General features: G+C 43.5%; 1 protein-coding gene across 2 annotated transcripts in view; it reads left to right on the top strand.

The window, feature by feature from the left end:
• The window catches only part of EPHA4 (EPH receptor A4), a 95,232-nt gene that overhangs the window by 61,208 nt on the left and 19,011 nt on the right, over window positions 1–15,013 (top strand). For both annotated transcript variants that reach the window (XM_072042205.1, XM_027464077.3), the window contains 4 exons: window positions 6,945–7,069; window positions 8,265–8,424; window positions 9,479–9,590; window positions 14,684–14,742. In XM_072042205.1, coding sequence (XP_071898306.1) covers window positions 6,945–7,069; window positions 8,265–8,424; window positions 9,479–9,590; window positions 14,684–14,742 — 456 coding nt within the window. The remainder of the gene's footprint in view (window positions 1–6,944; window positions 7,070–8,264; window positions 8,425–9,478; window positions 9,591–14,683; window positions 14,743–15,013) is intronic.

The following is a 15,013-nucleotide window of genomic DNA, read 5'->3' as shown; positions in this document are numbered from 1 at the left end:
GCCAGGTGATAGCACCGTGTGCTTCCCAGAAGTTCTCAACCCAAATTTGGGTTGTGGGACCCTGCCTCCAGCTGCAACTGCTCCGGGCCCTAAAGGAGGGCTCTGAGAGCTGCAGCACGCCCCGACCAGACTGCATGGCTCTCCATCCAGCGTACGGCAGCGGAGCATCGCTGTTAGTTTCTCTGGGCTAAGGGATTTATTTTTGTTTATGCTGGGTCAGGCTCTAACCTCAGCTGCAGGGAAGGCTAACGGCACCGTGACCTGCTTTGTGGCCAGCGGCTCTCAACCTGCTCAGGTCAGAGCGCTGCTGACTAATTCCAAATCCTAACAAATTGCTTACAGCAGTAGAATTTCTTAGGGCAATTTACGGCACTAAGTATGTTCACGCTCCTTGTGTTAATCATTCTGGTTTAAGCATTTAGAAATGCTTCTATGCTGATTTGTAAGTGATTGTAATGTTCAGACAGATTTTTATAAATTGCCTTCCAACTGAAAGCCTTGTTTTCCTGTTTGTTTTAAACTGGCATTCATACATACAGGAAATACACACACAGTATTATGCCATGTTTCTGTTGGCAACTATTAAGTTATCCTTGTCAGAACATGCCAACAGGATTTCTTAGCAAGCTAGCAGAAAGAAAACAAGCAGTTCTCAGACTAAACAGACCCCATGCTTGAGCTGCAATACGGATCTCTTGCTAAAAATTATGCAGATTCTTCTGCTTTAAGGCAATCTTTGGGGTTGTGGGTTGCAGATTCAGATCTCTGGAGCTGCTCCAGACCTGCATTGCACTAGCTGACATCACGAGGTGGCCTCCAGAATCGGAGGGCCGGTACCTGAAAGCGATGAATGGGTGTCAAGAGCTGGTCCCCAGAAATGGACAGCCAGGGTGAGCCATCTCCTGGGTGCACAAAAGCTTCTTTGTCACCCCTGTCTCACCGCAGTTCCTGATGTGAGCCGTGGGGAGCTGTGCCCAGACCTCAGGATTGGGTTTGGTCTAAATGAGGGCACTTTTGGTATGCTGAAGTGCGAACAGTGACATGCTCAGCCCAGAAGATGCCCTGGCTCTTTGTGAATCCTCAGCAGTTGCTGCACATCTCCAAGAGCTAAAGCTGGAGTAGGATGGTAAATATAAAGTACTCTAATAATCCTCAACTACTCCTATTTGTTGCTGCTAACAGCCTGTTTTTTTCTGCGAGCTTTTGATTTGATGCAAGTCAGAGCCAGCTTTTGTGGTTTGGCAAGATTTGCAGTGCAGGTTCTTTTGGGAGAGGCAAGAAATGAAAACTTTAAAACAGAGGAAATGTTTAAAACATAATAATGCAGTGTTAACAGTCTTTAAAATCTCATTTTCAAGCCCCTTCCTTTATGAACACATCGTTATAAACATAACTGATGAGGGCTGGTCCCGGGATTTGAGAGCTTGTCCCTTGTTTTTCTTAGAGCTCCTAGGCTCTGGGTTGTGGGCCTGGGAAGAGAGGAAAGATGATGTGTGCCGTTCGTTTGGGGATGGAGATGTCGTGTGAGAGTGGTTGAGCTGAGCTGGATCTGTTCCTCAGCAGTGCAGTTTCTAGTAAGAAGGAAAGCAAGAGGAGTTGAGAAGTGTTATGGCTGGCTGGGAGGGCTGGGAGAGGCAGGCCACGCTCGGCTGTCACACCGCGCCGCGTGGCGTTGCCAGGACTTTCCAATGCGGGTGAATAACCTGAGGCGTTTTTCTCCAGTGGTGCAGACTTAAAGTCTGTGCTTTAAATGCTAAAGCTTGAAAACGCTGGCCTGAGTCCTGGCGCATCTCCATTTCCAAGCTGGGAGGTGTTCCTCGCCAGTTGTCCCTCCCTGGGGAGGGAGAGGCAGACGGTGGGAAGACAGCGGGCTGGGGAATGTCTTGGGAAGCTTCCAGGGGCTCGGCTGAGCAATCAGGCTTCTGCCTCCTTGGCCAAGTCCTGTCCCGGTCCAGTTATCACTGGGAGAAATGTTTGCTCCGCTTGTTCGCAAGGATTAATGACAAAAATCGAGGTGTGTGCGGTTACTCGCTGAATGCACAGCCGGTCTGCAGGCTCGTGCCGGCCCCTGGGAGAAAGCCGCAGCTGGCGGCGAGGAGCAGGAGCACCAGGATCTAGCTGCGAACCTCAGATGTGTGTCCGCACCTCAACTCTGTGTGCAGATAGGTTCAGAAACGCCAAACCCTTCCGTGTGCTTGTCCTTGGGTGCCTGTATGGGTTACACGCATGCTGTGCATACACTTGGGAATTTGGTCATGGCAAAACGCATCCCCCTGTTTGCAAAGGGGATTGCTGGGAGTATTTGGGGCTTGGGGTGGTGGTACCCCAAAACAGGGCTCCTTGAGCAGTTCGACTCTGTCTGGGCAAAAGAGAGGAGTGGGTGTACGGCCCCGGGACTGAGAGGCTGGTCCGTGTGGCGCCGTGGGGCCGGGTGCTTCGCCCTTCACTTGAACTCGGCACAGCACTCACTGGGGTAGGTTGCTCTCCTACGTGAATAAAATTATCAGGATCTGGCCTGGAGAATGTTGCCTTTAGAAATTATTAAAAGCATATTTGATTCCCTGTGTTGTATATCCTTTTCCTGCTGTGAGATTATTTGATAATATAATTTACAAAATGCCACGTAAAAAACCCACAATATTACAAGGTAAATATTTAAAGAGAAAACTTGAAATGTGCCAGGTTTCCCTAAATGTGTTTTGTTCCAGTTAATAGAAGATCTTTTATTTTCTTGTTTGGATTTCCAAAAAGACTTTTTTTTTTTCAGTGTTAGATTCCCAGAAATCTTTTTTTTTTCTTTCTTTCTTTTTTTTTTTAAAGTAATTAATAATGGAACAAGCTTTTAGTATCTACCCTGGAAGGTAAAAACCCTTAATCACAGTAACATCATTAGTGCTTTCAAGCATTTAATTTTGATGCTTGACAAAACGCATAGCCATTGATAAGAACAAATAAGTGTTGTTGTGTGCAATTGAGGGAAAAAAGAAAAGCATGAAAACCCCTAAGCTTCAAGTAATTAAATTTAAATATGTTATTTGAATTTAGCTGAGATAATGTACAAACTGTGGGTATATTTTTCAATCAGCGGAAGACCCCTTGAGTAAACATGATCCATTTAAATTCAAATCATGGGGAGTGGAAAGTAAACCCTGCTGTGGTTAAGAAGGCATCTTCCCTAAAACATGGGGCATTGTGTATCTTCCAGAGCACTGATGTTCCCTGCTTTTATAAAGGGCTGTTTTCACTCATGGCTGCCTACATGCCAGAGACTTTATTGCATCTATTTATTTCCTGTTTTTTTCCTTCTCCCCCCCTTCTTAATTTGAACCAGTAATGAAAAACTGACACTCTGCCTCTGCCATCCTTTAAAGTGCCTCAAAACTGTTATAATTCAGCACTTATTAGCCTTGGGATATGGCTTTATGGCATTTGGGTGAAGTTTTTGTAGTACATCTGTGCTCCTTCTCTCTCTGTACGCCACAAGCTCAGAACTGCAGTAATAAAACTACTGGTAGGTGTTTAATGGTGGGTTATTGAGGAAGTAGATAAAAGAAAATTGCAACGTTCACATCAGTAGGGAGTGAAGTTTTCTGAGGGAGAGGAACTGCTGAGCTTTGAACTCAGGAAAGTTACACTCGGCGCTTTTGTTCAAGGGGACCACTTTTTCAACACCAAGAGGCCTCGTCCTTCTCACCTGTGCAATGGGCTGTGCTGGTGGGACGTGGTGCGTGGACCTGTGTGTGTGGGGCAGAACGTGGGGTGCTCAGCTGGGCACACTGCTTCGGGTCGAGCCATGCTCAGGATGTTTCCTGCAGTGTGTAGCAAGCAGCTAGCCCACGCGTGTGTGAGGGACGTTCCTGCCTTTTGTTCTGCTCGTGGTCAGAGAGTCATTTTACAGTCTGCTCCATGTTTATCTTCACATCATCTCTGAGGCAATAGAAAGGCAAAAGGCAGGAGAAAAAAGAATGGAAATGCTGTGCGCAGGGTGCTGCCCTGTCTGTCCAGCACTCTCCTGCCTGGCTTCTTCGTCCTCTTGCGTGTGGATGACCAAGGAGACCCAGAGCTGATGTTCCCCCAGCAGCCCAGCCCTTCAGCAGTAATTTTTACTGGTCACCTGGTAGATCTTGGAAAACACACACACACAAACGTGAGTTGCAGGGCTATTTGCAGGTATCAGAGTTGGTTAAGGAGGGTTTTATCCGCGCAGTGGGGTATCTGTAGTACTCCCTGTGGCTGACAGTCCAGTTCCTCGAGGTCCACAGAGGTGTGGGTAATCATCCTGTTGCATAGACCCCTCTAGGTTTGTGCTGCAGAAATGCTAAGGAGCCCCCAGACTGCTTCACGTCCTTTTGGTACTTTGTCCTGCCCTTGGCCTTTAGCACTCTGAGGATTTCTGTAATGCGTGTGGAGAGGCAGGATATTCAGCCAAAACTAAAAAATAGGCAGCATGTCTTCATCCACGCAATGAGAGGCAAATGAATAGATTGAAAGTTAAGCAGCACAGAGTTGCATAATGGTTAGTATTTGACAGGAGGGGTAAAACTAGGGCTGTTCTTACAACTCTAATAGTAAGAATCAATGAAGGAATTGATGTACAAGTCTTTTCCCATCCTGGAGGCAAGGAGCAGGTGGTTTATTCCGGTTTGGAGCACTGCCTGAGATCAACTGTCCATTTTTGAGAGACCTGAGAAAGCACTTCTGAAACTGTATAAAACCGAGCATCTTCCACGAGGGCTGGAAGTTAATGCATATTCTGCTGCAGCAAATAGCCACTTTACAGCAGAGGAGAAATGCCTTGCCATCCAGCACTCACCAGCCCAGCATCGAAGGACTCAGTAAATTCCAATATAAATGCCTGAAGAAATGAAATGGGAAACTGAGGAGGTTAAAAAGAGGATGAAGCAAGGAAAGTGAACTTTCTCTCTGCAATTCTTGAGGTCAGACCGGCGTAAGTGAAAGACTCTCGGTAATATGAATTGCCTGTCTGCCTGGCATGAGGCATGGATTAACTAAGCAGATTTCTCTCTGGTTGGTTTATCAGTAACGTCATGTATGTTTTAGGGTAACAAATCTGATCTGTAATTTATTATCTGTGTGGCATTCTTACTGCAAAGGGGGAAAAAAAAAGTCCTGTTCTGTGTTGAGGAACGGTGAGGTTATTAAGCAGGTTTGCAGTCGTGCCGCAGATACAACTTGATGGAGCACACCTGGATCCTCCCCGTTGGCTGTGTTTATAGTCTCCTCTGTCAGCCAGCGTTTGCCTTTGCATGAGACAGACAGGGAAAAAGAGAGAGGTTCTGGAGGCATTTCTAACAGAGATGCCAAACTGTCAGATAGTAAATCAGGAAGCAGCTCCCTGATGGTTTCACATCAAGAGGAGACACCCTTTTGTGACTTTGTGGCGTCTACTGGTTATTTTCACTTCCATCAGAGCTGTCTGATATGGTCAAGTAGGTTTGAGGCTTTCAACATTCAATTTTCCTTTCATTTATTGTGACTGTTTTATTTATTTGTCTTTCTTGGTAGTTTTCAAGGATATGTTTCAAGGATACTTTTTTCTTTCTTTAACGCTTTCATGGATCGTCATCCCAACGTTAAGGGTAGAAAAAAGCAGCAAAAAGAAAGGGAAGGAGGCAAAAAAGAGCAACGTATCTACAGCTTCAGGGGACAAAAGAAGAAATATATTCAATTTGGGAAGACCTCTAATCTCTGGTTATACAGGACAGCTTTGTTAGATAAGATTAAAAATTTCATGAATGTCCCTTTTTATCCCTGGAGACTCCACCATTTATTCCAGCTATTGTCAGCATCAAAAGAGCTTGATAACAGCTGGCTAGAGACGTGACCACACAGCAACACGACGGCAAGAAAGGGGCAGCCGGGTTCATAAATCTTCAGAAACCCCGTTCCTCCTGCACTGCCATGGATCTGCTGCGATCACAGTCAAAGGGAGAACGCATTGTCCTCCGGCCAGGCAAAAACCTGAACTTCAGCATTAGCAGGGGCTCTATTGAGCAGGGCGCACAATGAGATGCTTCCCATTATCTTCTGCATGGCAGCCCTTATTACTGCACACGGATACAGTTTAAAGGGTCTTGGCGTGCAGCTTGTTGCTCGGTTGGGTTTTTCCCCAAGCCAGGCAGCCCTTACCCACGTCCTGCTTTTTCTGCTCCTTGCGTCTGTACAGTGCCACGTGGGACGGGGTCTGGTTGTGCCAGTTGTCTCTGCTATCTCCTGGCTGGGAAGGAGCTATCAAAGGCCGAATCTGGCCCCCGGGCGCTGAGCTTCCTCATTCTCCAGGCACTGCTCACAGACATGGGCGGGTGTAAGCAGGGCAAGCTAGGAAGCACAGGTTGGCTCCGACTCCTGAAATACAAGTTTTCTGGTTTTCATGGGAGGGTCCCAGTTCATATGTATTCAGCTTTATTCTGCTCTTACTTAATTCAGTGGCAAAGTTTTCTCAGCTTTAGAGAAAACCAGATTGGTCTGTCAGGAATTTCATAGTTCCTGTAGAGTGAATAGCTAATGAAGTAACACCAGTTAATTTTAGGACATGGAAGAAGAGAATCATTATGGACCAAAACACAGGGACAAGTCTGTGTGCTGGGTCTAACAAAGGTAAAAAAAAAAAAAAAAGCAGAATCTTTTACTGTCAGCCTGTTGTGAAGGTTTGTACCTACGAATTAAGAACATTATGGTATTTAGGAAACCGCAGTGTTACTCCAAATCTTACCTGTCCAGTATGGCCCAGCATCTAAGAGCAACCTTTATTAGAGAGAAATTAAATGCAAATTTGTTAGAGAAAACAGGAAAAACACTTAATGCTTCTAACCCCCACACAAGAAAAACACAATTTCTGAAAGTGCATATGTTATGCTGTGTCTTATTAAAACTAAATTATTGCTTATATCTTTTTTTTTCTTTTTTTTTTTGTTTTCTGGCAGCTCCATCCCCAATTGCGTTGATCCAAGCTAAAGAGATAACGAGGCACAGCGTTGCCTTGGCCTGGCTAGAACCCGACAGGCCAAATGGAGTCATTCTGGAGTACGAAGTCAAATACTATGAAAAGGTACTGCTCAAAAATAGACAAGTGAGGAGTTTTGTTTGAATTTGGGAAGAGTTTTTTTTTTACTTCATTCCATTTGGTTTATTTCCAGGTAGGATTCCATCATTTGAAACTGAATAGATTCAGGTTAATAATATCCAATTAAGGATTTCATGCACTTGAATGGTTGCTTGAAATAGTAAGACTTATAGGCTGTTCCAGCTGCATGGTAGGAATTTATTTTGCTATTTTTTTCTTACCTTGGAACTGAGCTTTTGTAGCAAGCATATTTATAATGAGAATCAATAATGTTGGGCAGAAGTGAGACATTAGCTTTACATCATAGACAGAAGTATAATAATGAAGTATATAATATGGTAATCAGATCTGTTTGCCAATAGCTTCTGCTTAGAGTGATGGTGTGGGCTGGATGGCTTTTAATAGAGAATAAGGAAAGAAAATTACATTCTTTATACTTTCCAAGTTACACAGAGATGTTATTCCTGCAAATAACTTCTCAACTATGGAACTATGAAACTATGAAGAAAGCTATTTTCCTTGAAGGTCCTCTGCAGAAATGGACAATTACTTGGTCTTGCTTGCACTCTCTCTCATGTATATGTGTACTTTTCTTTTTTTTTCTTTTTTTTTTTTTTTTCAATAAAGATAATTGTGTATTTGCTTCCCCAACACATACAGAAGGCAACCGATTTTTCAGGGAAACTTGATTAATGCATTTTCTGATGCATTTTCCAGCCAAAAATAGAAAAATTTTCAAGATTGGATTTGTGGAAGACATTTTCAGAACATTTTCTTTTTTGAAATACATTACCATTTTTTTTGCTTCTGGCTGGTAGGAAGAAAAAGAGTGCCAGCATGTATGAGTAAAATGTTTGTTCATCAGGAGGATCATATTTGAAGGCTTGGCTATTTTCCAAAGGATTTCATTGTGTGATTTCTTAAGTAATCGGTGATATATGAGCATCATACCTACTGTCTCACCACCCTTATTTGGCTTGCTCAGAGCCCCATGCAGCACTCAGCGCTAGGGGTATTGAGCAAGGCAGACAGCAGAAGCCCTCGGGACGTATTTTGAGAATTCCATCGGTGTTACTCATCTTCTTTCATCATAACAGTTTTGGCAAGGAAGTGGGATTCCATGGTTCATGGTGCAGTGAGGCATTTTTACTTGATCACTGCAGTGTTCTTTTCTTGTTAGGACCAAAACGAGCGCAGCTATCGCATTGTGAAGACAGCCTCCAGGAATACTGACATCAAAGGTTTGAACCCTCTGACTTCATATGTGTTTCATGTGCGGGCCAGGACAGCAGCAGGATACGGAGACTTCAGCGGACCGTTTGAGTTCACAACTAACACAGGTAGTAACATGCCCGCTGATATCTTTCTTTTCTTTGAGTGAGGAGTGAAAATGTAACTGAGATGTGTGTTGGGAGTCTCCCGTTGGTTAATTGGACTGTGGTGTATCTATTCTGGGAAAACGTTCCTCCGTGGCTGCATGACTATTAGTGGTGTGATAAATCTGACCTTAGACACCTATGTTATATCCTAGACACTAACAATGAAAATGCTTCAAATGGCCCAAGGAGATACACAGCTTACAAATGCTTGGAAGCCACCGATGCTTCAGAGATACATGCACCTATTTTGTTTAATGTGTGCAGATGTTTTTTGGAGCATGTCATTTGCAGGGGAATGGAATCCTGTTTCTCTCCTTTGCAACTATTGACAAAGATCACTTAGGTGTCCTACATCAGCTCAGATATTTGCACTTTCCCTTACATAGTCATATAAAGACAGAATGTTTGAACTATGTTGTTAGTACAGCTTCTCCCTTTGTTCAGGGTAACATGCAAATTTGCCCCCCAAAATGTTTGCTTCTCAGTGGTAGGAAGGTGATGTGACCAAGCCTGTTTTATTTTGGACATAAAAGTCTGTTTAAATCAATTTAAGGTCATGCCAGTCAGTGGCAACATCCTTCAGGATGTTAACAGCTGAAAATAATCAATCCAGCAGGAAGACGGAAGACATTTTAAAATGACTTACTCTTTGTGTCAGTTGGGGAGTGATCATCTGGCCCCACTGAGAGAAAATGAAAGAGGAAAGAAGAGTGGAGAGCAATTAGGAAGGTGAAAGAAATAGCCATTATACCCTCTGAGCAACACTGAAGGGGAGAAGGAGAGGGAGTCCTTGTTCCCAGTGAACTGAAGTTCCCCAAATCATTATCAAACATCACGTCTTCAGCTAATTAGGGCCCTCTTGGAAAATTGTGTGAAATGACTATATAATAAAGGCCTGAAAGTAGATTTGAGCCCTACTCTAAACTACCGTCACAAGCCAGAAAGCCTCATTGAGTGCTGCCCAGGTTGATATTTTGAGGGTGTCTGACGCTAATGCTCTCTTTTCTGTTTCCAGTTCCTTCCCCCATCATTGGCGATGGTACCAATCCCACAGTGCTGCTTGTTTCAGTGGCTGGCAGTGTTGTTCTTGTGGTCATTCTCATTGCAGCCTTTGTCATCAGCAGGAGGTAAGAACTTAAGCTTCTCTCCCCCCTTCTCTCTTTCATGAGGGAGCTTTTTGTCTCCTCCAAACAAAGCTAAATTCTTTGATTAGCATCATAAACAGTGCATTTGCATTACAAGCCTTCTCCCATGTAGCTTTGATCTTCTCAACATTAGTACCACAGCAGCATGTGATGTAATGGCAATAGTTCCAGCTCTATTTGCCCTTGAAATGCAAAGCTGGTTCCAATAACTGGCACTGAGAATCAAGCCAACTAGAGATTTGTGGTTAGTGTAATTTGAAGTTAAGTTTAATGGGTATGGGTACAGTAGATTTTCTTGGACTGACTCCTGATACACAGGGAATAAACAACCACACTGTTATGAACTAAGCTATCAGACTGCTGTGCTTGTGATTTTGTCTTAGGCTTTCTGAGTCTGCATTAGTCTTTGGGTTAGTCCTTCCACTGTGTGTGGAAATGACTGTAAAGTAGAAGCTGCAGTCATTCAGCATCATACGCAGTAACACAGCAGAATGGGTTGATGGTTATTTGATCAGAGCAGAACCGTACTTCTACCAAGTACTTGTTCATTCCCAAATTCAACCAGTGCATCAGGAGCAATCCTGCAAATGGGAGGACAGTGTAGCAGAAACACAGTGTGAGTGTTTGTCTTCAAGTTTATGTTCAGTCTCATTTAAAAAGATCAGCATGATTTTGCCTCAATGTAATTCAGAGATAAAATTGGACATATCGTTACTGCATCTGAAGCGTGGGATCTGAGGGATGCAAATTTTGTCAACCTCTGTTGATCAGTTTAATGGCATCAGCCATAAATGCACACAAATTTTCTTGATTTACTTTCTCACTTCAAATTGTCTTAAAGAGCAGTTAAGTCACTATAGCTGTAATATCTGGAAAGTAGTCAAGCATTGTTACAGCTTTCTGTGGGTGTTCACCTCAAAGCCTCCATGCTGGCAATAAGAAAGAAGAACAGGCCATATGAAAATGTAATGTGGAGAGACAGGTTTATTAAAAGCCATTGCAACAGAAAATAGCATCACTGAGCTTGATGACTTAATCTCCTCTCCACTTTTATTGATCACTTTATTATTTAAGGCAGGATTGATAGCAGGATGCATTGGATTTCTAATTATGAGTCGCCACCTTGGAGAATTGAACCTGTCGAGTTGCTTTGAGATGATTCCTTCCCCTCCTCCCCCTATAAAAAAAATGTCACTTCCCAAGGCTGATAAACATTGCTTGGTGATTGGCCCTCAATGGATCACTTTTTAGAAAATGAAATGTCAGCCCCTTGCCCTCATATTGATTCTCTTTAGTATCAGCCATAAAGCTGTCAAAGGAAAGGCTGCCTGGAGCCAGGTAGCTGATAGACAAGCTGGTGTGGGTGCCTGCTCAGCCAGGTCTGCTCCCTGCTCAGGTTGTCTGTTCAGTTATCTCTGCCCACAAGTGTTTAACTTGGACTGAGTTAAAAAGAAAAAGAAAAAAAAGGCAGGTGGGCTATATGGACAAGAGGTTGGTCCAAGCACTGGTGGGAATGGGGGTGGAAGTAGTCTGGTGGCAGAGGCTTCAGAGATGCTCCGTAGTTCCACACCGGTAGGTCTTAGGGAAGCTGTGGAAGGGGAAAGATATAACAGCAAGATGAATGAAATACCAGGACAGTGAAACTGCTCTGTGCATACTAATGCATGTGCCTTGTTAATTAGCAACCTTCCTCAATACACAGCTCTCCAGTAGCTGGAAGTAGTTCTCAATAAACAGAACCGACTTTAATATTCACTATTACACAAATGATTTTAACCACATCACCAATGTCATTTAGAGGTGTGGGCTTTGGGGATATTTCATGATGTTCCTATACCAGCTGAAGTTAATAGCAAAATAATTATACTTTGTTCCAAAATTACTTCAGCTGAGGAAATGCTTCTTTGTCCATAGAGTCCCCACGAGGAGGTTTTGTAATATAGCTGTGACCTAGAAGTCATATTTGTACAATCAAAACTGTGCTTTGGCCTGCGGACATGGCCTCTCTGCATCCATGAGCCAAGTGTGGGAACTGGACATATGCTGGAGGTGCCCAGTTTTGAACTCTAGGTTGTTATTACTAATGTAGCATTATGTTTTTTCAAGTCATTACTCAAATCCCCAAATTCATCTTCTCAACAGAATTTGTCAACAGACTTTGCCTTCAGGCAGCTCAAGCTGTTTGGGTCTGTCCTGTGACCACGGTGTTAGTGTCAATGTGAGAAGTAATCTGCCTAAATGTTAGTTTAAATTTACTGAGGTTAGGACAGCAGGATGCGGGAGAGGTAGCAGGAGCGTTTCTAAACCCTACGCTGTAGGAGCACAGAGTAAAATTACAGTGACAGAGTTTTAAAAGATTTGGGAAAGTGTAAAGCAGTAAGCTGCTTTCTGGAGGGGTTTGGCTGCAGTAAGTTGGCCCTACAGATTCCTTTGGTCATCCAAGAGTTACCATCGGAAATTTTTCTGGCAGATAGATTGCTTTACCTTCTGCACTGCAGCACCCCCAGCCCTCTTCTTTGGGGTGGAGAAAGGGGCAGCATGGGCTGTGGGGGCGCGGGCTCCATGCTGCTTCACCTCAGTGCGTGCTAATACCCTCTGCTGCTACCTCCGGCTGGGCAGAGACCTTCCCCTCCTTATCTCCAGCCCCACCTGTGGATTTCCCTATGTCTCTGACCCCTGCAGCTTCTGAAAGCTTCTGTGTTCTTTTCCTGAATACGGCTATTTAATCACTCTTGCCCAAATCCCTGTAATTACGGAATTCAGGGCTGTGACAAAGGCTCCCTTCTGCCATTCAGGTGAGGTGCCCCGAGCAGCCAGGGGACAATGGCAGGCAGGAGTGGCCTGCCCCAAGCCAGGCAGGAAAGGTCAGCAGGTGACAGGGACAGAGGTGGAAGCAGGTAGTTAGTTTGGAAGGTATTATTTAACGTTAATAAGCTACAATTATATTGCTTGAACAGCAATCCCTTTGTTTCCCTCTGCTTTTTGCATGTCTTTGGGTTTTAGTGGGGGAAGGTTATTTGTATCTGTTGTTAGGGTGATTTTACTTTTTAGAAATAAGATTTAAAGCATTTTTACGTACTTAAAATGCATTCATGCAAAGCCATTTGTGTTTCATTTTTGCCATCTGTATCTGAAGACTAATAATATGAATTTGAAGGGGTCCTGCTTAAATTGCAGGATCTTTTTTTCTTCTTTTTTTCCTTCTTTTTTTCTTTCCTCTGAGAGAAGTTACGTTGTACCTGAAACCCCCTCTGCAGTCCCCCTAAGCTGACTTAGCCCTGCATGGCACTGGGTGAGATTTCTCCTCCTGATTCAGGTCAGGCACCGGGAGCAGAACGTAGTCCCTCAGTTTCACTCAGCTCTTTTATACCAGAGCCATAAGTCCTCAGGCAAAAAAATGGTTTAAATTGGTGTTTGGATCCAGTGTGGTTTTTAATAAGGCTCTTGTTATGATTTGGTGCCATTTGTGTTTAATTGACTTTCATCAAGAAAAAAAGCTCCCAGCCACTTATGGTTGGGTATGTACCTGCTTCTTGTGTCTGAACACAAGTCCTGTTGGTGATGCTGGGAGCTGCGAGGCTTGGTTCAAAGATCAGGTAGTCTTCACATGTTAAACTGGATTTTTTTCCTTCTGTTCATGTGCAATTTATAGCTTTCATTACTAGAATAGTGTATTTAATCCCCAACACTAAAGGGTTGCAAAGACAAAAGCTAGGACATGGCCTTTCAGCTGGGAGTGACGGGAAGCTGCTGTTCCCTGAAGGCCAGGCAGAAGGGAAGTGAAACCAAGGCTCTCAAAGTCATGTTTTCTCCAAATTTTATCCTCTTCATCTCACATCTGCTGTTAGGTCTTTCACCCATTCTCATTTATCTCCTCTGCCTATTCACTGTTTTCAGAGATCTAACCCAGTCTCGGCCTGGTGCCCCAGGCCTGGTCAGCTCCTGCCCCGCTCCAGGCAGCAGGTTGCACGTTGCAGGCACCACCAGTCTCACCACCCTTCCTCTGGGCTTGGTTTCTCTTCCTTCCCTCTTCCTCACTCCAATCCAGGCTCTTGCAGTGACTAACTGGGGTCTGATGTGCTGGGAGATTTGCTGCTGACTTCCATAGGGACAAGGAAGCTGAGGAGTAAACAACAAGCCCTTCTCTTTGGCAATGTCTGCTTTTGTGCCTGGTTCTGAATTTTCCATGAATACTCAAAATAAAATCTCTACATCTACATACCATTAGATTTTGGGGAACTTCAAATCCCAATGCACATTTGGTTGAGCTACATATCCTCTCTATTGGATTAACCTCTTGCATTAACTTTTCTGAATACAGTTTGTCCATTGAAGTTTAAAGCTGGACTAATTAAATTTGTAACTGGATACAAAATCATGTGTGTACTTGTAGAAATAATAATCTATAGAATTAACATAGTACACTGTATTATTGTGTCCAACTCGGGCTTAATAGAGGACCTCTGACATCAGGAGTTCTTTACTCCCCTCAGTTGTACAGTGATTAAAAGAATAAACAACATCCTCAGGATCTGCATTTTTGATGGTCAGGGTTTTTTTTGCTACCACCCTGATTTATGCATTAATAGACTGCTTCCACCTTTAAATTTGTAGTTGAAGAAGAGTGTTGGTATTGGCATTTGCCTAATTGGGTTTGAAAATCAATCTACCAAAACACCTCTGTTGTAGCATCTAAATCTATAGAAGTTCATGCTAAAAAGCAATTTAGTCCTTTTTTTTTTTTTTTGCACAGTATTGCAAATGTGCATTTGAAGAAAAAGTAGCTGGAACACAAGCTTTCTTTTCTTTGTTTAAATGCCGAGATGCAAATATGGAGATCTGTGTTTCCCCTAATGCTTTGTTGATGCCAATAACACTTAGAGCAGTTTGAGGAGAGGAGTCTCCTACCCTTCTGGAAAGTGTAAGTTGTGTCACGGGCTGTTGTAGGGGAGCTGCCAAGCACAGGTCGTGGCAGGTGCAACCAGCTCGAGTCTCGGCAGGTTAAGAAGACAGAGCTTGTCTCAAAGTAAGATATTTATTTTGAACTGTAATGTTCTTTTTTTTTGTTCTGACAGGCGCAGTAAATACAGTAAGGCTAAGCAAGAGGCAGATGAGGAGAAACATTTGAACCAAGGTAAAAGGCAGTTGTGCTTGGTGCATTTTTTTTTTTGGTTCGGTTCACAAAACATGTTCCATGTTCAGATGCTTGGCAAATAAGAGATGACACTCCTCATGAGATGAATATGTTTCTGTTTTCCTTGCTTCCCACCATCCTCCTTCCAAACTAGGCACTTTAGTAACAGGGGCAATAAAAGCATCTGGGTAAAATTTTTGAGTTGGGAGAAAGGTTCATGAAATTTTTCAATTATTCCTTTCCACTGAAAGATTTCTATTTCTATGAAAAA

Source organism: Anas platyrhynchos, chromosome 9 (genome assembly GCF_047663525.1).
Source record: "Anas platyrhynchos isolate ZD024472 breed Pekin duck chromosome 9, IASCAAS_PekinDuck_T2T, whole genome shotgun sequence".
NCBI classification, from domain to species: Eukaryota; Metazoa; Chordata; class Aves; order Anseriformes; family Anatidae; genus Anas; species Anas platyrhynchos.
This window is presented reverse-complemented; position numbering and strand designations above follow the sequence as displayed.